Genomic DNA, 27,557 nt, shown 5'->3' on the forward strand with positions numbered 1-27,557 from the left:
TCGCTCATACTCATAGGCGCTATGCTACAGCTCACAGCACGAAAGACAAGACTACAGTACAGACACAGATCTACTGTTACTACAGTATTACTATACTACCGGTACCGTAGTATGTCAGTGCAGTACTCCCCCGGACCATAGCTAGCTAGCAGCGAGTCCAGGCGAGGGAAAACCCCACAGTGATATGATGCATCATGCATACATAATAATTTTCAGGTGCATGCACTGCAAAATGCGAGTCCGATCCTCCGGCCACATCACCTGATCACTGTCATCAGGCACATGCACTACAAAAAAGCTGTTCTGTTTTTCACATGACTGTCATGTACCGATGATGATGTAATTGTTGCATGCAACCAGGGAGTCGTAAAACACCGTATTTTACGACTCCCTGGCCTGCTGGTTGCATGCATGCACGTCGTTGACAGCACCTTTCTTCTCCATGAAGTAGACGTAGACGGTGTTGTATTTGGCTGGGAAGATATGGATAAAATTTAATGTTTGCAGGTGGGGTCGTTAGCAGTTCGTTAGGCGCTACCTAACAACCGGTGTAAGCGAGGGCAAGGATCATGAAGCTGGTTGCAGCCTTGCGCAGGGCCCTTGCGTTAGTAGTTGAAAGCCTGGTCCCATCGGGTCAGGATAGCACGGACTCGGAGAGCAGAGACGCGGCTGCGAGATGGGGCCAGCAAGGCGATGGCCAGGACGACCTGGACGCCGGCTTCAGTGGTGACAGTCACTACAAATGCAACAGCTGCTTTGTAGATATACCAGTGAGTTTACCGTCTTTCTTCTACACGATGTCCGTGATATTCCGGCATGCATAATGCACGTGATTGTCCATGACATTTTTTTAATGATGATCATCGCGAGTATTATGAGCAGCGACTTCAGCCCACAATTTTGAAATTGGAATTATGGCCCACAAATTACACGGCTTGATAGAAGCACCTCTGTAAAGCACACACAGAAAAGTTCATGGGAACGTCTTGTCCCATACTGGAGTTATGAGGTCACAGAGGTGGTATGCAATATTCGTAGACCATGTATGCAATATTGCAATTTATTTATTTATTTATTACAGCATCTCATAGCACAGTGAGAACACCGGCCAATACAAAGAGAGAGGGTGTTAGCCAACCACGGCAAGGAAGGGAGAAGGGGAGGAGAAGAAAAGAGGAACCGGCATGGATAAGCAGTGATTGCAACAAAATGAGAAACACAAAATCAAAGTCAAGGTGCGACAAGACTCTTAAAAAGGCGGAGGGAAGAAAGGTCCTTAGCTTCTTGGGGAAGTGCCAGCCACGCAGAGTACGCAGTGAAAAAGGGAGAGTGAAGTAGAAAGGAGGACTTAGGTTTCGGAAGGGAAAGGGAGTTTCTCGTGCTACGGGAAGAGAACCAGTGGAAACAGTGGAATTGCATAGTTACACAAAGGTGGGTTTCTCCAAACTCATGAATATCGTGCATACACAGTGAGTGCGTTCGATTATGCCTGCGTGAATCCATTCATGAATACTGAGTGCGTTCGATTACGCACTTAAATCGATTCATGAATGGAATCTCGCCGTTCGATTTCATGTCATGAGCCCTGGAATCGATTCTGAATCCATTCACCCTATCCACATGCCCTACCCCCCCCCCCCTCCACGGGCAGATAGGGTGATGTGAATACTGTATATAAAGTACAAATTTTCATTCACGAAATCTTTCGTTAGATCACTCCACCAGCAGGCTTGTTACGTACTAAATTTCGTTGTGGTCAAGGTCTGTCACCCCAAACGTTCAGAAAAAAAACTTTAGTTTTGTACAAACTTTAGTTATTTCGGCCCCCCTAACGAATATAGCGAAAGTTAATTCCAAATGAAAATTTGTTACTTATACAGTAGCCAGGGGCGATTCATGAATGGATTCATCAATGGATTCATCAATCGATTCGCGGGCATAATCGAACGCACTCACTGAAGACCTGAGCGATATGGGGATTACGGAATTGTTGGAGAATGGCGGAGAAAGCGCCGCAGATGTTGGACGGGATGTGTACTGCTTCGATGGATTGAAATAATCAGTTTCTGCCCAAGCGCGTCCACTGCCTCCACATAAAGAACAGTAGCGGCCATGGATTTACAAGCCAAAAGTCTGCTCACTCTGTCATGCCGCACCCCTCCTAAAGTAGTCCCCTTCAACAGTCAACTTCAGCCACTGGATACGAACTTTACAAAATGGCAGCTACTAGTGCAGAGGAGAACCATACCATGAACCCATCTAAACTAATTTGAGGATGCTGAATACGATGGTGACACGGTCATTGACGGGCAAGGTAGCTGAGATGCCGAAAACTCGCTTTGAAAAAGTAAAAATAAGCTTTGCCCCCTTTGGCTAGAAGCGTGGATGTACGAATGCGGATCTGGTGTGGAGAGTGCTGGGATGAATGGTAGAGGAGGCTCAAGGTACGAAACTTTTCACATACATGTACGTGTGTAATTTCTCGATTTATAGTGCTCAATCTATCTAAATAGACTCAAGTTCATGATTCGGTGTATTTTGTTATGATTGGCTGGACTGTTGCAGGAAGGCACTGATCGGTACCATTGCCAGGGGTGCGACGAAAGCCATGACCTGTGCGCTAAGTGCTTCCACACCGACGACGTGGATCCCAACAGTGGCCACCAGAACGGCGAGCAACACACATCCAGCATGGGTACCGGACATACATTCATTATCGAAACAAGGTGAGTAAGAATGTAGTGTATGGCTGTGTAGTTACTATGGTTACCGGTGCGGTTTCAAACGGTCACTGAATTGATTTTCTTGTACACATAAACGTAAAGTGTGTGATGAAGAGTATAGCCTGATGGGAGGAACAGGAAGGAGATGGCTGGAGAGCTGCTGGATAGCAATCAATAGAGCAAGGGTAGGCTGGAAACAGTGAACAGTATGCCACCACACATCAATGGGTACTGGGGAGAGAGAGAGTGTGTGTGTGTGTGTGGGGGGGGGGGGGGGGGGTGTATGTGCGACTCTATAAGATCTGGTTACGTTGGTGGACAGTTGGTCAAAACTTGTAACATTTTGTCCTTCTCCTTTTTCACCATAATTCAATTGGCTCACCATCCGAGTTCAATGTTGTCAAGTTGTTTGGAATGCAACTCCGGTTTGATATTTTCTTTTCTGCCAGATCCCCACAGAAAACTTGGGCAGCTGTCCGCACTGCTGAAACCCTCCAAGAACTTCTGCTGAACACGTTTATGTAAGTATAATGTACATGTAGACTTGGATTGCATACTCCTGTGAATAATATAGCAGTTGTGGCAATGTTCGGTATACTGAAGTATGTGTTATATGCTTCAGTTGCTGGACGTTGGGTGTTTCTAAGTTCAAGTCTGCAGTGGGATAGCTTTTCGCGTATTGATGTACACATATGTGCATGTGCTTTGTACTGCAGACACTATGCTGACCGCAGGTGCTTTGGCGTGCGAGACAGCGCGACGGGACAGTATGTTTGGAACAAGTAAGCAATTCAATGTATTGCTTACCACCGCTCAATCTGCTAGTCAGACTAAACTGCCCCACTGGCTTAAAATGTCTTGTACGGTACACCTGTATAATAAGCGGCCCGTGTAGGTTTGGATTTTTGGTTGCATCACGGTTTGGGAATAAGGCAGTGCTATGAGTTGAGCCTGGTGTGGCAAGAAATCCTCGACCATCTCAGAAATCTATAATGTGGGGATGGGATGATGGTGTAAAGACTCGTGATGGATGGTAGAGTTGGTAAGCCGGGATCTGGTGCTTATCATTACTGGGAGCCTGGTGATGTTGTGTTGGATGTGCCCAGGACATAAGTAGACAAGGACTGTGTCTTTAGATGTGTCACACCTGTAGAACAATACAATCATGGCTTGGCTGTCATTGCTCGGAGTGCAGGGTTGGTCATGTCAAGGCGTGGTGGGTTGGTTTGCAGCTTGGTTTCAAACTAGGGACTCTGAACTGTTTTATAGTAGCCCACAGTGTGCCCTTCCGAAAGCCCCAGAAAAGCCATGGTTTGCTATTTTTGAAGGCATGAAGTGCTCCTAACTATTTTCCGTGGTTGGATTCACCCTCCCTTTCTTGCATTGGCTATGTATTAATATTATGTGCCATGAAGTGGAGACGATAAATAAAAAATAACTTATGTTCAGTGAGTGGTTCGAATTCCTGTGAGTGATGCCAAAATTCCTGTGGTTGGTGCTGAAAGGCCCCTCATTCGGTTCCTGCGCAATCATTCAATTCTTCCAGTCATCCAGTGACTATGGTCACGGAGCAATTCCTTCATCACTGCAAATATCAGAGTGTGTGTGTGTGTGGAGGGGGGGGGGGGGGTGAATTGCTTAATGACACAGAGAAAGATTGGGCATAGGGTGTGAGCATGTACGGATGTTGTGGGTGATAATCCATTCCTACTTGCTAGCTAGGTTGATTGCTGCTACATGTACTTTTTCGCTGGTGTTGTGCCTAGCGGTCCGCGTATTTTGTACTTTATTTTACTTCAAGTAAAAGTTTTCTCTACTTCAAAGTTCCCCACTTTGTCTTTTGAAGGTAAGGACTCCAGTGAATGGGCTTGACTGATCTGGGCCCAGATTGACCCATTCCTGATACGCACCATGGATGTTGTTATTGTCATGGCATGAATATTGTCCACGTGTTTCTCTCTTCTGTTCCTTGTGATTTGCTTTGCTCAGGTATAGCGACCAGTTTACGGTCATCCAACAGGTTGCCACGGGCTTGGATGCTTTGGAGGCCGACTTGGTCAAGTCGGATACCGGGACCGACATGGTCGGGCTGTGTGGCAACTCGTCGGCACAGTGGTACACCGCCCAGATGGCTTGCACCCTGCTTGGAAAACCAACCGTCAGTGAGCTCTGCTTGTGCTGTTCTGTGCATGCTCAGGAACTGCTCATTCCAGTGTTTTTTTAGTTTGTATTTCGAAGTTGCCTTGCTGCTATGGAAAATTGAATGTACAGTTGAACCGGTAACTAAAGACCACCGTGACTAGCGACCAGCCTGGTACTACAGACCACTTTGCCAAGCACGGACGGTCTCACATTCATATATGGTTGTGCGGTGCAAACCTCTGACTGAAGACCACCTGCCATTAAAGACTGCTTTCTCTGGCACCAAGGGGCGGTCGTTAGTTTCAGGTTTTACTGTATCTGCTCAAGGTTCTGGATATATTTGACTAGCATTGAATGATGCCCAGCATCCTTGCAGTACTGAAGTGTTCATTGGAGACTCGGATTGATCTGCAGACAAGTTTGTACCTGCATAGAGTATCCTGGTTTTGTTTGACCTGTGTGTCACGGTCTCAATACCTCATAGTGTCAGCACAGGTGCGGTGAATCATGTGCATTCTCTGTGTATGTGTGTGTGTGTGTGTGTGCGTGTGTGTGTGTGTGTGTGTGTGTGTGTGTGTGCTCTGTGTTGATGTGTGTGCACCTGTACGCGGATCATGGTTGTGTTTAGGTACCTATCGTTACCACTGGAGATGAGGTGAGCAGAAGTCACAGTACTGCTGCTAGTGGTTGTGCCACACTGCTCTTTCTGTCAATAACGCAGCAAGTTGTAGATGGGTTGGTGCGTTGGTGGTGGAGGTGGTGGTGGTTGGGGGGGGGGGCAATCTCTAAGAATGAAACCCAAGGTCTAATAGCTCACTTTCACTATTGACATAATACTGCCCGACAATGCTGCCGTCAGCAGCCGATAGATGGGGTATAAGTCAAAATGGAGAAGGATCACTTTCCCTGCGGAGAAGGTCTCTGCATAGTCGTAGAATAGGGCTGGAAAGGGATGTCGTCAGAAGTCAATAATATTATTAATAACAGCTGTTGGGCCAAATTGGATCCACGCTGACCATGGCGAAGTACCCAGGCCCCTCAGTTTGCATGCCAGTGCGACTTTTTGTTCGGCTAGCAGTGTGACCCTGGACAGGAGGTCACAGTCCAGTCACTACCGGTGGATATGTCACGCTGCTGTTATGGCGACCGGACTTTGTGTCATCCTAATAGAATGACACGAAGGAAACCACCCAAATATTCGCCGATCTATACAAAAACGGGATCTACGTGGATTTGAAAGTGTGCGTTGTCATGACTCCGACCTGGCTGTGACCGTGTGACGTAGCACTTTCAAGCCCGATTATTATTTTGGTGGGAGACATCATGACGGACCCTTGGTCGATGTGTTACAGTTTACGCTATAACTGCCAAGTTGTCAACTTCTCATTGTTCTCACCTTTGATACTGTCACACATACACAGTCTGTTCGCACCTTGACACTGCTGGTTCATTCCCGTTGCACCTTCTGATTGGTTCTTATGCGTTTTACCCTTTATAACCTGATGCATGACATGGTTTGGTTGTCCTTCACTTGGAACTAAGTGTGTTGGAACTGTTACACCATGTTGGTCTTTGCCATTGCATAATCTGTTCCTTTCGTCTGTGTGTGTTCATGTGTGTGTGTGTGTGTGTGTGTGTGTGTGTGTGTGTGTGTGTGTGTGTGTGTGTGCGTGCGTGCGTGCGTGTGTGTGTGTGTGTGTGTGTGTGTGTGTGTGTGTGTGTGTGTGTGCTTTCCTGTCTCTTCCTGTCTCTCTCATCTGCTTTCCACGTAGGCAATGATAGACTACATCCTAGCGCAGACTAAGGTCAGAATTCTCTTCTGCAGCAAGCAGTGCCTTCCCAGATTTGAGACTGCATTACAGAGGTAAGTCCTACTGGTTATCAGGCAATGAAGTAAGATGAAACAATGTGTCGCCTTTACCCATTTTGCTTCTTTTTTATCATTTGCCTTGGGGTAAGCAAGGGCTGGATGGGGGGGGGGGGGTAAGAGGGGAGGGAAGGGAGGGGAGGGAGGGGGAGAAGGGGCAGCAACGTTTTCCAACATATGATTTATATTCCGACACTTCACCTTTATAAAAAATGGTAAGAAATATTATTTATAAAGGAAAAGGACATATGGAAACAAGTTAAGAGTAACTCTCCACCACTGTAACTAGATACTATATACAGTCAGAAAGTGCAACAACTAGGCACAAAACTGACAAAGTACTGAGACATTCGACGTCCTGACACCTAGCTTCAACACATCTCTGTAGCGCTAACCGACAGCAGGAGATGTGTTGAAGCTAGGTGTCAGGACGTCGAATGTCTCAGTACTCTGTCAGTTTTGTGCCTAGTTGTTGCACTTTCTGACTGTATATAGTATCTAGTTACAGTGGTGGAGAGTTACTCTTAACTCGTTTCCATATGTCCTTTTCCTTTATACTTTTATTATTGGCTCAATACCCGAGTTTCAAATATTATTTATTGTCAGTATTGTTAGGTAAAGTGTCGGAAAATGAACACCTTGAGCAACTGGTTTAAGATACTTTGTTATATTACTTTCGATGAAAAGTGACACGTCACATGTTGGTCCATTGCAGCAGCTGATGACAGGTAAACCATGTTCGTGGTCTCTGGGAAGGCCTTAAAACTGAGGCATCCACAGAGGCTTGGCTGCACTTATTTGTACAGCGATTCAAGTAGTTCGTCCTCGATGTTTTCTTATCATATGATTACCTTTAAACAGTTTTTAAAGTTACATAGATCACCTGCAAAGTACACCAAAACTTAAAACGGGAATATAATTCACACCTGAATCAGACGGTTTTCCTATCCTTTTTCAGCACCAATGAGCTTGTCTTCCTCGTGTGTTGTGCGTTCTTGTTATGCGGTGTACTGCTGCTGCGGCTGTGCAGAAACTCAGAACTGATGGTCAAGCTGGTGATCGTCCTGGACGAAGTGACTGAGGTATTATTTTTATCATTGCTGTTGGATCCAACTGGACTGTCAAGTTCCACTAGATGTAGACCTTCCTGAACTTTACATGTATTCCATTTGGCTGTCCCTTTGGAAAAATGCGGCCAAGAATTCAAAATTCCGCGGCAAATTCCGCGGGGAAGAGGGGGGTTTTCTGCTGCATTTTCTGCGGTAAAATCACAAATCTGCGGCACTTTCTGCAAGTTTTTCACCCTCCTCGTAGAGGATATGACAACTAGTCGCATGAAGGAGCACTTTTCATACTATACTTTTCAGTCACAAACCGAATGAGAGTGAAGAATCTTGGAGAGACCTACACTGGCAAGGGAAATGTCACATGTTATGTGCTCAAACAGATTGCAAAGTAGTTTTTCTGCTGCTTTCTGAGTAGTAATTTTAGTAATTTGCCCTAAAAAATTCGGATTCCGCGGGCAAAAGTGTGGATTCCGTGATTTCCGCGGATGATGGCAACTTCTGCGAAATTTGCCGCGGCCGCGGAATCGCGTTTTTCCAAGGGGACAGATTTGGGCACAGAATCAGTATTTCCTCAGCTTTGTTGCCACTCAGAACCCGTAGTGGATGTTTGTGTTGTATTCCAAGTTTTGCAGGATATGATGCTTACAGAATGCTTGTATCAAAGGTAGCTTGTTGATATGCGGATTTTCCTCCTGTCCATCTTCGTGTTAGCAGGGTGTTGATAGCCTTCAGTTCTCAGGCCTGGATGACATTAGGCTGGTGACTTGGAGTGGGTTGATTGATCGAGGCAAGTCCGAGCCCGCAGTACAGCTTGAAAGAATTAGGTGAGCCTGGCTTGAAAATTGTCGACAGGATTTATAATTAGTATCTCTTTAATTAAATTGTCACCACCACCACCAACCACCACCACCGCCACCTCCTCCACCACCACCACCCCCCACCACCACCACCACCACCGTCTTTGTGTATGCCTCCAGCCCAGGATCAAGCCCTGGGTGCTGAAATCTGTGCAGGCTGCTGTCAGTGCAAGTGAAATCAGCCCAACACAGGAATAGAATGAACTCTGGAATGCACTGCCTGTGGAAGATGTTGTGGAGCTGAAGCATTTTATAGAGCATTATGCTATAGCTCATGGCCTCCCTTAACCTGCAGATCCACATGGGCACAACAAGCCAGTACCAACCTACATGTACATGTATTTGCCCAGCATCACTACGAAGAAGCTTGTTCACCAGGCGTTCACAAAGCCTGGTGGCAAAGCTGCATACAGTACGTTTGGCAAGATTTGGAAAAGAGACTGCCATGATATCACCGATTATGAAACAATGTGTGCGGCAGATGTAGACATAACTAGATGTTCTATTACCAGTACCAGATAAAACTATCAATATCCGTTAACCCGACATTGATCCAAGCTTCTTCACTACTTTGCACCTGCCTCTACCCATCACACCGGCTGGCATATCCTCATACAGAGCCAAATACCTCTTCCAGCAGATCGTGAGCAACACCATCCACAGAACAGAGATAGAATGTGTCTATCTCCACAACAGGAAGATACAATGCCATCATAAACCTTTCCTTTTGAAGATTATGACATACAGATTTATTTTGCAAAGTTTGGTGGCAATCATGCTGCTTGAACTCTCACAGCATTGGCTCCAAAATGAAGCATAAAATCCAGGATTTTTGCTACTTTTCCTCAAAAAATTGTAGGAAAAGTGCAAAGAAATTGTCATTGTATCTAACTGAATATGTATGCAATCCACCTCAAACTTCACCAGAAGTTGAAGAAAGGGTCATGGGTCAACAATCCGGCACAAACTCAATTTCGCCAAAATAGCACCTAAGGTCGGTTTTCGCAGAGCGCTGGTCATATTCTATTCTCCTTTTTCACACCAAGGTCTTTGAGCTTCAATAGTGAAAGGCAGTAGTGGTGAAGGTTGGAATTTAAAGACATGCACCTTTTGCAATGAGGAAATATTTGGCTGATCCATTGGTTGTCTACATTTGTCAGGCTCCACTGTATGCCATACATTGTTCACGGCTGTGTAATCTTGGCAGTTCAGCACCGTTCTCCGTGTCTCCTGATTTTGTTTGCTAGGCCGTCCGCTGACACCATCTACACCATCATGTATACGAGTGGCAGTACCGGTGTGCCCAAGGGCTGTGTGTTCACTCGCGAACTGTACAACAGGTCATTGCTACAGGCAAGTACTCCCAAGTTGGTGGGGCTCGATGAAGGTTCTTGCGAGGATGCGGAACGTTCAGTCTTAGCTATAAGTCTAGATGAACAAGTATTTCCTGCCTCGTTTTGGGCATACCTAAAAGCCTTGGAGAAGATGTCTACTTATAATCATCGTGGTACACACATCCAGGGGCTGTATCTGCACATTGATCCTTGAGGGCTATGGTGTTCCGGAGGATGCGGAACATTCAGTCCGGCTGACTCTGACCTGAACCGCAAAGTTCTTTTATTCATCGCTCATATATACTCATAGTTTCTGTTCTGAGAACGTCCTTACGGTCCCGACTGGCTCTGCTGCACCAACTTGCTACAGTGCCTTTAACATTAAATAAAGGGGTCAGCAGCAACATTCGACCCTGTACAGATTTATGAAGCTGAACCTGAAGCAGCGGCGGATCCAGCGATCTCTACAGGGGGGGTTCCAGTATAGTCAAAACTGAATACTCTATAAGCAGAGATATTCATCTGGAATTTAATTTCGTCTTTTTCGTCCAGGGAGCTTTTGGACTAAATTCAATGCCGGACTAATGTCGATTTGTCCAGCTTTTCAGTACACTCTTATGATCCATGGACGAAATTTACAACCAGATGAACTCCCTTTCGTTTTTTTTGGAGTTGGACGAAATTATTGACCGACGAAATTTTCTGCCTGTGCAGTAACTGATACAATGTCATGTAAATGGACACGCATATGGTTGCCAGTTGTACATTTACGAAAATTAGGGGGCTCCGCGGAACCCCTGGACCCCCTCCTGGATCCGCCCCTGTGAAGCTGTATGAAGGAATTCAGTACCAACGGATGTGTCGCTTTGCTGGTGATGTGTTGTGGCAGCTCGTCGAGGCCGGCTGGACAGCGCAATGGTGTGGTGGTTGATGAAAAATCTGCCATTGCACAAACAAATGGGGCGTTGTGTTGGTCTCAGTAGGCCACGGCATCATATGCACAATTGTTGTTAATTTGATGCTCTCTGTTTGCTGTGCATAACCTGCTTTTTGCCATGCATCAGGTCAAGCCAACAGGGCTGAGGAACTGCAAGCGAGACGTTTGGTTTTCATTCCAGCCGCCAGCTCATAGTACTGATCACCGCATGGTCATTGCCAGCTTCGTCAACGGTGGATGTGTGGGATTCTACCGAGGGGACATGCAGCACGTACGTACAGCCGGATGCCTGTGTTTTGCAAGCACCACTGCCTAAAGACCTGTGTTTTGCACGCTCCACTGCCTAAAGACCTGTGTTTTGCAAGCACCACTGCCTAAAGACCTGTGTTTTGCAAGCACCACTGCCTAAAGACCTGTGTTTTGCAAGCACCACTGCCTAAAGACCTGTGTTTTCCAAGCACCACTGCCTAAAGACCTGTGTTTTGCAAGCACCACTGCCTAAAGACCTGTGTTTTGCAAGCACCACTGCCTAAAGACCTGTGTTTTGCAAGCACCACTGCCTAAAGACCTGTGTTTTCCAAGCACCACTGCCTAAAGACCTGTGTTTTGCAAGCACCACTGCCTAAAGACCTGTGTTTTGCAAGCACCACTGCCTAAATACCTGTGTTTTGCAAGCACCACTGCCTAAAGACCTGTGTTTTGCGAGCACCACTGCCTAAAGAGACCACCTACTGTACTGACCAGAGAAATCCAACCTCATGAATATTATAATGGTGCTGGGCGCTACACAGCCCTGGCACTACACAGCCCTGGCACTACACAGCCCTGGCACTACACAGCCCTGGCACTACACAGCCCTGGCACTACACAGCCCTGGCGCTACACAGCCCTGGCACTACACAGCCCTGGCGCTACACAGCCCTGGCGCTACACAGCCCTGGCACTACACAGCCCTGGCACTACACACACTGCTCTGTAAACTCGAACGTTTGTGCTACTAGATCAGGAGGTTGAATTTCTCTGGCCAAAACTGTACCTCTGTGACCTTACCACGTTCCGATATACATTAGAGCCTGCATTGAAAGACCATCTGTCCTATACGACCAGTCATTTCAAAGCATGGACCTGTTACTACATACATTTGAGCCTGTGGTCAAAGACCACCTGTCTTATGAGACGGGTCATTTCAGGATACAGATCATGTTACTAGATGCATTTGAACCTGTTTTGAAGGACCAGCTGTATATTATGATAAAGGCCAGTTTTCTATGCACTCCAGGGTGGTCTTCAAACCCACGTTGTACTGTGCAGTATGTACCGTACTTTCCCCAATAAATGTACAGTGCAGTCAACTTTGCGTATAACGACACTCGGCGGGGCATCAGAAAAGTGTCCTTATTCGCGAAGTGTCGTTATACCCGAAGTCCCATTATATGTATTACAATTGGATGTGACTTTGCTCTGGGCATGGAAATTGTGTCGTTATTCGCGAATTGTCGTTATATCCGCAGTCGTTATTAGCGAAGTCAACTGTACTTTTATTTTTCAAAGGTGGTCAGACCGGTACTACTATAGGAGACTGTACTGGTATTGGAGACGTGTGCTTTTATAGTTCTGGAAAAATTGATTGCCTGAATTGGGTGACAAACAACTCGTGATAATGATACTGTAAGGCTGTAAATACATCCAACCATGGTAAGAAACAGTGTAGAAAGACACAAAGGCGATGGACGGGTAAGGAAAACGAATTACGGAGGACCTGGTACCTGTGGCCCGGTAATGCGCATCACATCATTCCGGCATGTACTATTATTAGAGGCACGTCCTTTTATATTTGAGATCCACACTCAACATGTACTACAATTGGAGACGTAACGTTACTAGTATTGGAGACGTGCCTGCGTTTAATGGGGGAAATACGGTATGTTGGCTTGTTCTTATCATGTAGTAGGCAAACAATCAGTGAGTGTTCATGTATTGATGATCGTACAGTTGTGAAAAGTGGAGTCGCACTAACATGATCCTTGTGGATTACACATTCCCCCATATTCATTGCACGCTCTTGGTGTTTGGCTATCTCTTGCTTCAGGTGTTCACCGACATTGCCAGCGTGGAGCCGACCGTAATTGCCTGCACGCCACGTTTCTGGACAATGCTCTACAACCAGTACCAGCAGCAGGTCATGTCCGCTGTTCTGCGTGCCAGGGAGCAGAATCGCCTGCGGAAGGAACGCCTGGAGCAGCAGCACGAACAGCAGCAGAAGAGACAACTTGAAGCTGCCGTGATAACGTCCGAGCCGTCTAGTTCAGTGACCGCAGCATCCCAAGTCCAAGAAGAGCTCACATTAGATGTAAGCTCGATGAGCAATTCAGAATCACAGCTAGCAGATGCTGAACCTGGAAAAACTGGCAGTGTTCTGTCATCGGAAGGGGAAAGTGGTTCATCATCACTGTTGCCACCCTCTACAATTGCCAGATTGTCCAGCAACAAGTCTGTGGAAAGTGAGAATATCCATGAAGCCGACGAGGAGCTTGAACACCGCCAGTTAGCGCAGGGCCTACGTCGGCAACTCAGCCACGACAATGAATCGGCCAGCGCCTTTCCTCCGGAAGAAGCCGGTGACTTTGTGGATGAGGCGGCCGTGGTCCAGGCGGTGGCGGAGCGCTTCAAGACGGTGCTCGGTCGGCGCGCCGTAATCCTTGTTACTGGCGGAGCGTCGACTGGCGCGGCCGTCCTGAAGTTCATGCGTAGCGTCTTGGTGGGAATGGTGGTGGATGGATATGGTGCAACGGAGGTAGGAGTGAATATTTGTCTGTAAGCTTGATAGGTCCTTTTCCTTTCCTGATCATCGTAGACCACGGTGGCTCCATCATTATTAGGAGTTTTTGCAGTTTTGACTCTCACTATTACTATTACTATTACTATAGTTCTTACTTAACTTGTATCCATATGTCCTCTTCCTTTCCACATTTATTACTATAGTATTTATAATATAGTACATGATTGTATACAGCAACAACAACAACGGCAACAACAACAACAACAACAACAACAACAACAACAACAACAACAACAACAACAACAACAACAACAACAACAACAACAACAACAACAACAACAACAACAACAACAGCAGCAGAAGCAGCAGCAGCAGCAGCAGCAACAACAACAACAACAACAACAACAACAACAACTGTTATTGAGGTGATCATTGATTAGGTTCGGGGCTATGCATTTCCTCTTTTGTCATCTGTATCAAATTGAATTTTATTCAGTGGTGCCTATGTGTCGTACACGGCTCTGGTCTAGGTGGGTGCCATCACGCAGGACGGGCGCATTTCATCGCAAGCGGACGTCAAGCTAGTCGACGTACCGGAGATGGGTTATCTGACGTCGGATGATCCACCGCGCGGCGAGATCTGCGTCAAGACGCCATTCATGATCAGTGGGTATTATCTCAGGGAAGAAGAGACTGCTGCAAAGTAAGCTAAAGATGGTGCTAGTCACTATGAATAGGGCACTTAAGGGTACCATTTTATTCCTTTATTGATTCATGCAACCTTCCCGTGGCCAGGGAATAGAGGCCAATATGGAGGGAGGGGCAATAGCCAGCCATGGCAGTAGGTAAAAACTGTGCAAGATGACAAATTACAAGAGGCAATAACCGTATACAGGGTGTAGTTAAAGGGGAAGTATACCCTAAATCAAATTTTCACCAGTTGTAGTCTTCGGGGTGCTGAGTCGAATGGTCTTGGTCCGAGGAAGCTGAGACGCTCCCTTCCTCCTAGATTCCCAATCGAACTCGTGCACTTCCACCGAAACTGGGTGACTGCGCCCTACAAGATGGGGATTTGTGTGGAAAATGTCTTTAAAAGCACTAACACTGTTTTGTTCTTCTAAGAGCATAAGAACGAAATTGATTTTAGGGTATACTTCCCCTTTAAGGATACCATTTGATCTAGAAAGAACTTTAAAAATTAATTAATAACACCACCCCACTGGAAAGGGAAAACAGGAGAACATGAGATGGAAAATGTAGAACAATGGGAAGGTGGCTCTACTACAGAGCAGTGCATGCATGGACCTATGGTGGGCTGGTGGCATATGAATACAATGTGTATGGATATGAGGCAATGGGTACTTAGCAGTGATATGCTTTGGCTGTGAAGTCGCTTGTTTCCCCGGTAATCACAATGCCCTGTGGTGTGATGTATGTTCGTGTCTGCAGGTTTGTTGATGGCTACTTCCGCACTGGCGATATTGGCGTGCGGGACCTGAGTACAGGCAAAGTTCGGATAATTGATCGGTAAGAGTGTGGCCCGGTGGGGTTGCTGGGTTATTGCTGGGTATCTGGCCCTGATGATTAACGTGAGGCAGCTGGGCTCGAGACAGGGGCAGGTGGGGTTAGGGAAGGGTGGGATATGGGGGGGGGGTCTGTAGTCTGGTTACTCAATCTCGTGACAGCTACCCAGTGGCTGTTTTAACCTTGGCATCTGGCTATGTTGTTCCATAGTGATCAGATGTTTCTGGCTACTTTTCTTTTCACTGTTGCTATCATATCTACACTGTAGGAAATCCATTGCCTTTGCTTAGTTCTTTTTGCCTGTATTCCACTTGATGAGACGGCAATGAAGTACCCGTGGACACGTTTTGAAGCTGTTCATTGTGAGGAGCGTGAAGCTTGTTCTTGTCTTAAGTTTGGTTATCTAGCAAGTATACACTCACAGTGTTGCCCGGGTACCGTAGAACGTGACAATCTGGGTTGTCCCCGAGGCTGCTCCTTATGTTTCATGCAGTACAGTCTGCTTCAAGTATGTGCAGTCACCTCGTACATACCAGTGCACATGTACTGTGCTTGGAGAAATACTAGTCTGTCTGTTAGCTCCTCGGCACACTGATTTTAGGTGCCCGGCAATACTGTACATGGGGTGTGCTGCAAGGGGTTTAAATGAAGGCCTGATTCAATGGGAGCAAAACCTGAATGGTGTGATAGGAAGCAAGAGTTTCGAAGTCTGAAGAAAATGTTGAACGGTCTCTGCTGGAATGATGGCTACACCATAGCTCAGTGGTTAAGTTAGAGCATCGCTGACCTCAAGCAAAGGTGCCTGGTTTGAGTCCTGGTGGTGACAGTCAATTTTTTCTTCAGACTTTTCCCAAGTTTTCCATTCCCCCAACTAGTGGATGTGTGATTCTTCCTATTGCAGACAGAAGAACTTCTTCAAGCTGGCCCAGGGTGAGTTTGTTGCACCGGAGAGGTTGGAGCCACTGTACGTTGACGGCAGTGCCTACATAACACAAGTCTACGTCTACGGTGAGAGCGAGCAAGACAAGATCGTGGCCGTAGTCGTGCCCGAACGATCCGCACTGTGCGGCTGGTGGAAGGAGCATGGCGCTGGTGAGTTGTTGTCCTGATAGCGATTACCTCTATTCTAGCCTCTTAGCTATATAATATACAGGTACTTTCATCGTCGAAGACCTCAATATTCCCCATCCATTAATCAAATTCAGCAATGTTCTCTTGGCTTAACCTGCGATATGACCATTGTGCAGGCTGTAACATTACAGCACACTATATGTGATTGTTCTCTACTCCAATGCCTTGGTTTTGTGATTGTAATTCCAGGTGATGACGGTGGGTCAGCTGGTAGTCTGGACTATGAGCAGATCTGTGCTTCACAAACGGTGTATGATTTCCTATGGAATGAGGTATGCCAATCTGTGTGTGGAGGGGGTCTGTGTAGGGGAGCATGGATATTGCGCTGATCACTATACATAAGATTAGTCGTGCGCTATTGTAGGTGTCAGTAGTGGTCAACAGAGTACAACACATGTTTGGGTGATAGCTTGCGGCGGGACGAATGTAGCAAAGGGGAAAATCCCATGTGTGTACACTGAATCCACTTTGTCTTCTCCTGCAGACTGAATTCTCTTTCTCTCTCTCCCTCCCTCCCTCCCTCCCTCCCTCCCTCCCTCCCTCCCTCTCTGTCTCTCTCTGTCTCTCTCTGTTTCTCTGTCATTCTCTGTCTCTCCGAGTCTGTCTCTCTGTCTCTCTCTGTCTCTCTCTGTCTCTCTCTGTCTCTGTCTGTCTGTCTGTCTGTATGTCTGTCTGTCTGTCTGTCTGTCTGTCTGTCTGTCTGTCTGTCTGTCTGTCTCTCTCTCTGTCTCTCTCTCTGTCTCTCTCTCTCTCTCTCTCTCTCTCTCTCTCTCTCTCTCTCTCTCTCTCTCTCTCTCTCTCTCTCTCTCTCTCTCTCTCTCTCCTCCTCCTCCTCCTCCTTCTCCTCCTCTCTGTCTGTCTCTCCCTACTCTGTCTTTCTCTCCGTCCTCTCTGTCTCTCTCCCACTGTCTTCCTCTCTTTCTATCCTGTTAGATTCAAACAACAGCTAGTGTGTTCAAGCTACCTGGCTGGGAAGTACCGTGCGGGCTTCTCATTGAGCCGGAGGTCTTCACTTCTGACAACGGCTTGCTGACTGAGACGAGAAAGCGATGCCGCCCTAAACTGCAGCTTCACTACCGCGATCGTTTGAAGAAGCTATACGCAGACTACAATGCAGACCAGCAAAGGTAAGTTGAGATGAATAGGCGACTGGAGCATGAATGTTACTGTGATCATGTAGCCCACACTACAGCGACATTCCTGTATAAACAATCTTGCTTGCTTGCAAAGATTTGAATTTTATAGACAACGTAATGTACGTGCGTGTGTGTGTGGAGGGAGTGGGGGTGGGGAGATGGGGGTGGCGGTCTGGTGGTTAGTGCACCAGTGTGTTGTACGTAACATTGGGGTTTCTAAAATTCAGTGAAGTTCAGGCTTAGTGTACCGCAGGCTGTGATCCAAGGACACAAAGCCTAGAGATGCTGGACGTTGTTAGTTGTGCCCAGTAATCAGTTTGTTCACCGATGAATTGATGATGTCCGTGTTCCTTCTGTATCACATCTGCTATGTAATAGTGAGCTGGCGGATCAAGTCCACAGTATTATCTCTCTCATCACCGGCACTGAGCCACCTTCAGCATCGCAGTCCGCGGCGACGGCGGCAGAACCCGGCAGCTCTGCCACGCTGGCTGCCAAGGGTGTGGACAGCCTGTCGGCAGTCAAGCTGTCCGCACTGCTCCTGGAGAGCATGGACGTGGATCTACCGGCCACACTGCTAGTCAGCATGCCGCCGGAGCGTATCGTACAGCACGTGCAGGCCATTAAGGGACACGCTAAGCTGGACGACTCTACCGCGGGTCTGCCGGCCACTCTGCGTGAATCCAGTGCAGGTGAGTTGCACGTCTAGAGTCCATTCATCCACAATAATCCCGCTGGCTTTTGAAAGCCCAATTTTGGCCGAAATGAAGCTCTAAACCTGCTTCAAACTTGGAAAATCTGGGTTTGGGACCTGCTTGTCCACACATTTTGGCATGGCACGGGTCACACAACTTAGGATGAAGCTCTAAACCCACTTTAAACTTAGAAAATCTGGCTTGGGATCTGCTTCTCCACACATTTTGGCATGGCATACCTGTCCTAATTTTGTAAAACCTGGCTGAACTTCTTGTTCCCTGTCCTTGGACTTCTCTGGGCTCAAATGTGGCAAGAATTAATTGCACGGGTTACACAATTTAGGATGTACTGTTGTTTTCACTCTACAACCGCAATGTGAAAGACACCAAAACGTTAGGGTGCTACTTGGACTGTAGAGTGCTATGGTCGATAGCACATGTACATGTATTATTTGTTCCTTTAGGGGCCGTCTGTAAATGTCGATAGTTTTTACAATCCGTGAAATTTTCGTACCTGGGTGGTGGGTGCAGCCGAAATTCAAAGTAAATAAAATATCGATGACACGCGGACCTGGCGCCCAGTACTGCGTGTGCGTGGGTCTGCGTGCGTCGAACCACACGTACACGTAGATTGTTGTCTCCAAAAAATGTAGTGGAGATCGAAACTCTTGAAGCAAAAGAAAGAGGGAAGTTTGTCAGATATTATTCACAAGTATAATTATAAATTCGGAACGCTTCACGCAGCTTCATTATAGCAACTTGTATTGTGGCAACACTGGCCAACACTCAGATGCACTGCTTCTTCACACAGCTGAACAATTCTTCTTTCTTCTCAACGTTTCGGTCACTCTGACCATCTTCAGGATGAAGCAGACACGGAAGCAAGGCAGACTTTAAAACAACAAGCTGGCTAGGTGCGTGCGGAATACAGCGGGGAGAACAAAACAAAAAACAACTCCCAAGCGAAAAAATGACACATGCCACATGATCACAATAGGGGTGCTAGTCCTCCGTGTGAGAGACTAGGGCGGTGATAATTATGTACAGTCAACTTCGCTTATAACGACACTCGGTGGGGCATCAAAAAAGGTGTCCTTATTCGCGAAGTGTCGTTATACCCGAAGTCTCAATATGTATCACAGTGGGATGGGACTTTGCTCTGGGCATGGAAATTCTGTCGTTATTCGCGAACTGTCGTTATATCCGCAGTCGTTATAAGCGAAGTTGACTGTACAACCTGTGCCACATGACTACAGTAGTGTGGACAGTGCCAACATAATGCTAAAGTCTAGGGTGGTGATACGTACAATTTGTGGGTGCTAAGGTTTCACATGGATAGCTATCACTCCAATGAAAAAGCCAGGCAACCAGAGTTCACAGGAGATCCCAACCACTGCTGGTGTTGATATTAGGCTCCATGTCCCGGATCTTGACCGCTTCCCGAATCCTTCTCCTTGCCCTGTCTGGCTCTGTCGCAAGCACACAGACGTTGGCGAATCCGGTCTGCCCCAGCGACAATGACTCATCGGCATGGAAGATCCGGTAATGCTCACCCAGCGCCTTCCCTCGGACCTCGTTGCGTGCATTATCGTTGTGCTCCCTTGACCTTGTCGCAACGCTTCGGCCAGTTTCACCCACATAGTCATCACCGCAACGGCACTCGAGGTGGGAGGGGCCACGTTTCGGCGGGTGCAGTCCACTGCACCTGCTGTACATGCCACGCAAGCTGATTTCGGTCTTCCCCTTCTCCTTGGCTGCTGTGGATCAACGAATTTGCGGCATAGGGGCTTGTCCAAAGCAGACCTGCAAACCCGCGAGCTGAGCCGAGCATTCTTGTATATGATGTGGGTGTTCAGCTGATATTTGCGAATGAGATACTGCACCTTCTTGTGGATGTGATCGGTTTTGAATGGCAGCTTGAGTGTTGTGCGAAAGTCCCTTTTCTGTTTGGGTCCTGTCGGTCGTCCAGCTCGCTCCCGGGCCTTGTCAATCACTGATTGGAGGAAATTGTTGAATTTCAGCACGTCGATGACCTTCTTTTCACTCCTCCGGCGCGTCTCATTATCCGATGATAGTCGAGAGGCACGGAGGAATTCGGAAGAGGCAATTGAGAACTTTTGTTGATACGGAACGGCGGATTTGTAGTCAGCCACCAAGCCACTGTGACATGGTTTGCGGAAGAGCTCGTATGAAATGGCTCCAGTTGTTGACACATGGATTGTGGTGTCCATGAAGTCAATGGAGCCCGTTTCTTCGGTGGACTGGTGGGTAAATTTGATCAGTGGGTTACCATCGTTGAAGTGTTGAATAAAACGACAGAGGAGCGCCGATCCTTATACCCACAGCATGATGATGTCGTCGATGTATCTCTTGAACAATACAGGAGCGCCGGGCGCAGACTGCAACAGTGACCTTTCGAGGTCGTGCATAAATATAATGGCGAAGGGGGGTGCCAGATTATTACCCATGGCTACGCCAAACGTGTCGATATCACTGACATGCTGCTGCAGAACTCTGGTAACTGCCTCAATACCGTCCACGATGGGGATACTAGGATAGAGGGCAACCACATCCATGGTCACTGCAATGGTTCCGGGTGGAGCTTGAAGGTCGGGGTAATGCTGGCGTATGCTGTCCAATGCTTCCACTGTATTCTCGAGGTGAGCTGGGATGAACTTGAGACACTGGTTAAGTATTCGCTCTAGGAGGATGGAGACATTGGTGACTGGACTATCGCAGGCTGACACTACCGGTCTCAATGGCACTCCTGCTTTATGGTCTTTGGGCAGACCATACATTTCCGGAAACTTATTATCGCCTGGGAGGATAGCTTGGTAAAGATCCTTCTCCAGCGTGGTTTTGCAGATCCGCTCAATGATAGTGCGGGTCTCCTTCTCCCAGTCGTCAATGATAGTGCGGGTCTCCTTCTCCCAGTCGTCAATGATAGTGCGGGTCTCCTTCTCCCAGTCGTCAATGATAGTGCGGGTCTCCTTCTCCCAGTCGTCAATGGTGAGGTTGACAAGTTCAAATTTGGAATCGTCGGAGAGAAGAGCCTCGGCTTTTTCTAGATACGTCACACACTTTCGTATAATTATTGCACAATTATTCGAAGTATCACAATACCTGATTAATCCGGGTCAAGTCCAGCTCTTATTTGAACTCCACATTGAAGAATTGCTACATCGCCAATGGTTGGAACAGTTCCCATGTGGAGCGTGGCCTAACGAAAATGGCACGGCAGACTACTTTGTTTGGTACAGCTGCCAAAAAAGATACAAGTAAGTTTTTCAAAGAGCTTGCCCATAAAGGGTATGATGTATTTGGAATGAGCTGAAGAGCAAGTGATTCTTGGACAACATTCCTGGCATAAGTCTGCCAAAATACATGGCTGTACTCTAGTTATGAATGACACGGTGAGCGCATGCCTGCGTGTGTATGGACTCCATGGACTCCACCTACATTTATGTAGGTACAGTACATGTGTCATCAATATTTTATTCCGTAAAAAGTAGGGGGGTGGGTGGTGGGTCCTGGTTACTTTGTAAAATTCACGGATTTAAAAAACTATCGATATTTACGGATGGCCCCTTACCACATAAAAGTGTCTTTGCAGCTGCCATTCTTAGGTACGAAATAATTGTGCATTGACTTCAACATAAATATATCACCGGCCGGAGTTCTTGCCAAGTGGCAAGGAGCTTTTTATGACAATCTTTATCAATTCTGTGATTATGAATGATTTTTAAATTGGCCTTGAGCAATTTTGTAACGCATATCTTGGTTCTGTGCTATGTTCGTTTATTCCAGAAATCGACTGGACAGTGGAATGCAAGCTTCCTGAGTCCTTCCAGCGAGAATGGATTTTGGCAGATTTGGAGCCACTCAGCTCGATTGGTGACTTCTCCGTGTTGCTCACTGGAGCTGGTGGATTCCTCGGTGCTCACATACTGCATAGGTTGTTGAGGGCGTACCCGTCCTGCACTGTCACTTGCGTTGTGCGAGGTATGGATATGGTGATGCACTGATAATGATTAGGTCTTCTGAGCGATCTCTTTGCAGAGTGCAAGTTGGGCAGGGATGAGTTGAATTGAGTGTGTGTGTGTGTGGGGGGGGGGGGGGGGGGGATAGTTCATATTGGAGTCCAAAATCAATCCTTTTTAAAATCACTTAGTTTTTGGAGGGATTTTGTTCGGATTTATGGCCACATCTAGTGATGTTGCCTTCCAGGCGGACTAACATTGGATGCCTCACTGTTGCTGCGTTTCTCCCTGTTTTGTAGTGCCGCAAAGCTCCACTGAGGCGGTTGCATCGATCAAATGTCGCGAGAAAGTTCTCCAGCGCCTGTCCTCGCTGCAGCCAGCACTGGAGAGCAGCGATGTACAGCGCATACGCGTTCTTCCCGGCGACCTCTCCCAGCCTCTGCTGGGTTTGAGCGAGGAGCGGTTTGAGCTGCTGTGCAAGACTGCAGACTTGATCATTCACAACGGTGCAGAAGTCTCGGCAGCCAAGCCCTACAAAGGTACATGGTTTGCAGCAAACATAAATTGAAGAGTTCCCTTTTGTGTGTCAAGTGTATAAAGCAAACACGATCATTATTTCCTAAAACAAATTGGAAGTGTCTCCAATTCTTCAATGTAGAATATGTACGCCATCCACACCAGTCAAAAGGAACACTGAGAAAATTTCCCAAACAACGTTTTCGTTCCCTTCTAATCATGGGCTATATGACAAAGATGCATGTAGATCTACTGCTCTGAAGATCAGTGTTTTAGTATCTTGTTTATTTATTTATCACAACATCTCAAGACTCGGTGGAAACACTGGCCAATGTTAATTAAGAGAGTGAATGATTGCCAATCACGGCGAAAACAAAAGTAAGGGGAGGGAAAACAAAAGAGTAGCAAATCAACAGCTACAACAACTTAGTAAAGAAAGAGAATGTCAAATAAAAACAGTGAAAAGCAATAGAGACGCAAAGGACATGTGAATGATGAGCTACTTATGTCGTAGTAAATAAGGGGCCGCTCGGATCTTGAACAGGCGGAGTGAGGCCATATCCTTAACTTCTCTGGACACAGTGAGCCAAACAGAAAATGCAATAAAGAGAGTGGAGCTCAAAAAGTGGATGAGTTACACTTGGGGAGCACGAGCGAGTCCGAGCAGCCAGGTGTGCACTGCGTCTATGTGATAACGGAGTTGTGTGAGCGAGTTTATAAAGAGCGGATGATGAGAGCATGCTGGGTTGACGAAGGAGGATTTTAAGGATTTTCTTGTGGTGTATTTCAAGCTTTGCAGAAGCGGACCAGGACAATCCAGCCCAAGACGTATTGGCATAATCGAATACTGGGCGAAGATAGGCTGAATAAAAAAGAAGCTTGCAAGAGATTGGGAGGTAGGAGCAGCGGGGGAAGAGAATTCCTAAGGATTTGCTTGATTTTTGACAGATATATTCGATGTGGGGCGCCCAAGAGAGTGCAGAGTCAAATACAATGCCAATGTGTTTGTGAGAAGACACTATGTCTATTGGATTTGGAAAATTGGGATGGATGAGAGATGTGAATTCCGGCTGGAACGGGAAGAGCATGATCTTTGTTTTTGATAGATTGGGGGACAGCCTCTAGGACGACATCCGGGAAAGAACTTCCTGAATGCCAGCACGCAAGTTGCTTTTGAGGCCAGTGGATTGAGCGACAAACTCAGTTCTGTTGAGTGATGCGGTCTGATTTAAAGCACCATTCACGAACCGAAATGCCACTTGGTCAGAAGTCTATACTCTGGACCTTCTGCCAATGCTCCTCTGAAATAACCAGGTGGGCATACGCCAGACCAAAATACCGCGCAGCAGATACTGAACATTTGACGTGACACTGCGGTCCTCGCACCATTTAGCGATTGCATTTGCAGAGCAACCGACATCAACACGGCCAACGTAGACGGCTTTACACTTCAGCCGACTGGCACCCCTTGACCTCTCGTGCTTGCGTGCAGGGCGCTGATAGGAAGATGTCACCGTTGTGTGCATTGCTGGCTCCGTTACTGAGCCTGGATACTTCCTTTCTGGTACAGCCTGGGCAGCCTGGGCACGAAAGCCGTGGGTAGCCGGCGCGGCCGCAGCCCTGGAGTAGGAGTCGGGGTGCAACGGTGCCTGGCACGCACCCACAGCCTGCGCAGGTCCTGGATGCACTCGTGGTGAAGGACTGGCACATGCTGGTTGGGTGCCGACCAGGCACTCCTCCAGCCTCCTCACTCGACTGCAAGCTACGTCCGCGCTAGCAGCCACACATCAGATCTCTTCGCCTTGCGACCTGATCGCTTGCTGCAAGGGCTGAGTATCCGTCTTTTCAAGTCTTTTTTCAAGAATAGTAAGTCGAGAGTCTAAGCCGTTACATGAGTTACGGACGACTGACACCTCCTCACGGATATTAGCAATGGAGTCCAGGACCCTTTCCATGCGCTCCTCCAAAAGGTCGCTCATGCAGGTGCGGAACTGTTTCAGGAGGTGGTCCGCATTTGCGATGCCAACAGAGTCGAGTTTGGGGAGCTGTTTCGGCGACTTTCGACCGGTATCAACGCCAACGCTGGAAGCAACACTCTCTGGTGACTCCGACAGCTCTCCCAGGTCACACACAGGTCGAATCTGTACATCTGCGCAATCCCTAACAGCACTCGCACCAACATGCCCCGCTTCAGAGAGGCATCACTTGCTGGCGTTCCAGCTAGAGCCTCCATGGCCCGCATCATCCCCTGTAACGACATGATCACTCGCCACAACAGCGCAACTCCGCAGAAACGCGAACCGAACTAGCCAAACCTAGATGTAGCGAAGCTTGTACTCGTATCGCTGTCTGTACTCCGAAGCGAGCGCACATGCCATGTATCGGTGACCACAGTCCAGCAGGAGGTGCGGAACGGTAGGTGAGACCTCCGACAGCTCTAACACGCCACACAGGCAAACTACTCTACCACAGTCCACTGTCCAAAGCGGACCAGCATGGCCGCTCCCCAGCAAGCCAGCAACAGAAGCAGGAAATCGCGAGAAACTGCAATGGCCACCAGGCAAACAAGCAGACCATCTGGCTAGAAAAATGGTCTTGGATACCGAACCACGGAATAGTAGTGTTTCTACCGTGCTTGTCACTCGTCTATTTATGTACATTGGTTCATGCAGCTCTTTTCCTTTGAGCACTTCGAACACCTGGCCTTAACTTCCAACCACACTGCAATTTGATCAGGAGAAAATTGATAAATGTGTGCATATAATTATTTTTGTTTGCTTGTGTTTGTGTGTGCGTGTGTGTGTGTGCGTGTGCATGTGTGTTTGCGTGCGATTGTGTGTATGTGTGTACGATGTGTGTGTATGTGTGTGTGTGTGTGTGTACATGTATGCATGTGTGTGTGTGTGTGTTTGCGTGTGTGCATGTATGCATGTGTGTGTGTGTGTGTGTGTGTGTTTGAGTGTGTGTCTCCACAGCTCTCCATGCCGTCAATGTCGGGAGCACCTTGGCGCTGCTCGACATGGCATGTCGTGGCCGGCCGAAGCGAATGCACTTTGTGTCGTCGGTGGGCGTATTGGGTGGGCAGCCGGGAGATCCCCTGTTCACAGAGAATGATACCTGTAGCCAGCACAGGTAATAGATGATATGCCAAATAACGTGTAACTAGACTTTGGAGGGCATTGCAGAGTAGTTGCATACAAAGTTCAAAGTTGTACGGTTACCTGTGACTAGTATTCCTGCAGAGCTCAGGCCAGGGTCTACCATGTACACATTGTAGTATAATGTGTATGCAACTTGTGTGCAATGCCCTCTCAAGTCTAGTTGCACGTTATTTGGCATACCATCTATTTGTTTGTTTGTTTAGCTTTATTTTGATTAATCCAGGGCTGTGGCTCCAGGCTCCTTAACAGATTTTAACCGTAGAAATGAAGCACTTTTGCACACCAGACATTCGTGCAGGGGCTGTATGGTGATAATCCATCCATCACACGCCTTATGTGTCAGTGAATGGGTGTGAACAAATGTGTGCATGTGTGTGAGGTTATATAATTATTATAGTGTGAGCAAGATTATGCACTACATTGATTCATATTTTCACGGGATCTTGAGGTCAGTGCCGCGGACCATACGCATGGAGAGTGTGTATAGCCTCCATTGGCTGTGCAGGCTTCACAAGATGAAGTGTTTGAATACACTCTGCACTATCCTGTTGCTCTCAGATTGGCACTGCTGAGCGGCTACAGTCAGACTAAGTACGTCTGCGAAGAGCTGTTGCGAGTTGCGGTGCTAGAGCGAGGCTGTCCTATCTCCATCTCCAGGTAAGCGTCTTGGAAGTTTTTTAATGTCCAGAAATGAAGGAAAGACTAGACGCACATCATCTTCTTCCAGTGGCTGCAAACACGTCTTGTTGATATGTGCAGCATTGTGTACATGGATGTGTTTCTGGCTTGTTTGTGCCCTGTTTCAGGCCCGGCCTGGTTGGAGCGGATTCGGTGACGGGCGATTCGAATCATCGTGACTGGCTCTACTGGCTGCTGCGCGGCGTTGTGGAACTTGGCACCGCACCGACGGGTCATGGCAGTGACGAAAAGTTGATCAGCGTTGTCAATGTGGACTATGTGGCGGCAGCCACTGTGAGCATCGCGGCATCGCTTACGAATGGTAAGCAGTCGCGGCCTTCTTTGACCATTCTTTTCTTCAAAGTACTGTTAGCAAAAGTACGTTGATTATGCCTGTGGAACTGCGCCGTACGTCCCATTTTCGAAGCCCATGTCACAGTGTGCATTCACCTTTGCACCAATATGCTATGGGTTTGTTTTCTCCTTTTCTGGCCCAGTATCTGTGCATAATACTTTTCTACCAAATATGAATTTATCTTACTGCAGCTGACGGCAAAGAGCTTCCGGTGTACCATTTGGTCCCGGACAGTTCGGAGAAGGCATGTTCGTGGAAAGACATTCTGGGGTACCTGTGTAGCTTTGGCTACCAGATCAAGGACAGTGGTAAGTGTACCTGACGCATTTAAAAGCAGTCTTAGGAATAGCAGAGCTGTAGGACGAGTGCCTGATCGTCTTCTTGTGGACACGCAGTCCAGTATGAGTTTATTCACAGTGGTCTTGTAGTCTCCTTTCTGCAGCCATTCCCTGTGTTCACTACGCCGAAGATCAATTCCTCTTTCCAGTACCTACTTGTTGCCTTTTGGAGTATATATTTCGTAGGTTTATGGTCCCACCGCTTTAGGAGCCGTGTCTGCGCCTTTGATCCTGTGAGGGTGGTGGCGTTCCTACGGATGCGGAACACTCGGTCAAACTGAAACGCGAAACGTGAATTTATTAAATTGTTCTATTGCTGATCATCTGCAGTTCTTAG

The 27,557-nt window shown here is 47.4% G+C and overlaps 1 protein-coding gene across 3 annotated transcripts in view; it reads left to right on the forward strand.

Annotated features, from left to right (window-relative positions):
- Positions 1 to 447: 447 nt before the first annotated feature.
- Positions 448 to 27,557, forward strand: part of LOC135817880 (carboxylic acid reductase-like) — a 28,454-nt gene continuing 1,344 nt past the window's right edge. The window contains exons 1-24 of one of the 3 annotated variants that reach the window (XM_065331163.1): positions 448 to 770; positions 2,566 to 2,726; positions 3,173 to 3,244; positions 3,440 to 3,505; positions 4,713 to 4,881; positions 5,494 to 5,520; positions 6,638 to 6,729; positions 7,763 to 7,814; positions 8,511 to 8,623; positions 9,904 to 10,009; positions 11,055 to 11,198; positions 13,017 to 13,721; positions 14,237 to 14,409; positions 15,156 to 15,233; positions 16,132 to 16,322; positions 16,551 to 16,633; positions 17,295 to 17,488; positions 17,876 to 18,189; positions 22,000 to 22,194; positions 22,472 to 22,711; positions 25,664 to 25,820; positions 26,408 to 26,506; positions 26,656 to 26,849; positions 27,074 to 27,190. In XM_065331163.1, the coding sequence (XP_065187235.1) occupies positions 570 to 770; positions 2,566 to 2,726; positions 3,173 to 3,244; positions 3,440 to 3,505; positions 4,713 to 4,881; positions 5,494 to 5,520; positions 6,638 to 6,729; positions 7,763 to 7,814; positions 8,511 to 8,623; positions 9,904 to 10,009; positions 11,055 to 11,198; positions 13,017 to 13,721; positions 14,237 to 14,409; positions 15,156 to 15,233; positions 16,132 to 16,322; positions 16,551 to 16,633; positions 17,295 to 17,488; positions 17,876 to 18,189; positions 22,000 to 22,194; positions 22,472 to 22,711; positions 25,664 to 25,820; positions 26,408 to 26,506; positions 26,656 to 26,849; positions 27,074 to 27,190 (3,943 nt within the window). In that variant the 5' untranslated portion in view covers positions 448 to 569. Of the gene's footprint in view, positions 771 to 2,565; positions 2,727 to 3,172; positions 3,245 to 3,439; positions 3,506 to 4,712; positions 4,886 to 5,493; positions 5,521 to 6,637; positions 6,730 to 7,762; positions 7,815 to 8,510; positions 8,624 to 9,903; positions 10,010 to 11,054; positions 11,199 to 13,016; positions 13,722 to 14,236; positions 14,410 to 15,155; positions 15,234 to 16,131; positions 16,323 to 16,550; positions 16,634 to 17,294; positions 17,489 to 17,875; positions 18,190 to 21,999; positions 22,195 to 22,471; positions 22,712 to 25,663; positions 25,821 to 26,407; positions 26,507 to 26,655; positions 26,850 to 27,073; positions 27,191 to 27,557 lie in introns of those variants that run through there. The other 2 variants (XM_065331164.1, XM_065331165.1) reach the window with 2 other exon arrangements.

This window comes from Sycon ciliatum, chromosome 5, assembly GCF_964019385.1.
Source record: "Sycon ciliatum chromosome 5, ocSycCili1.1, whole genome shotgun sequence".
In the NCBI taxonomy this organism is placed as follows: domain Eukaryota; kingdom Metazoa; phylum Porifera; class Calcarea; order Leucosolenida; family Sycettidae; genus Sycon; species Sycon ciliatum.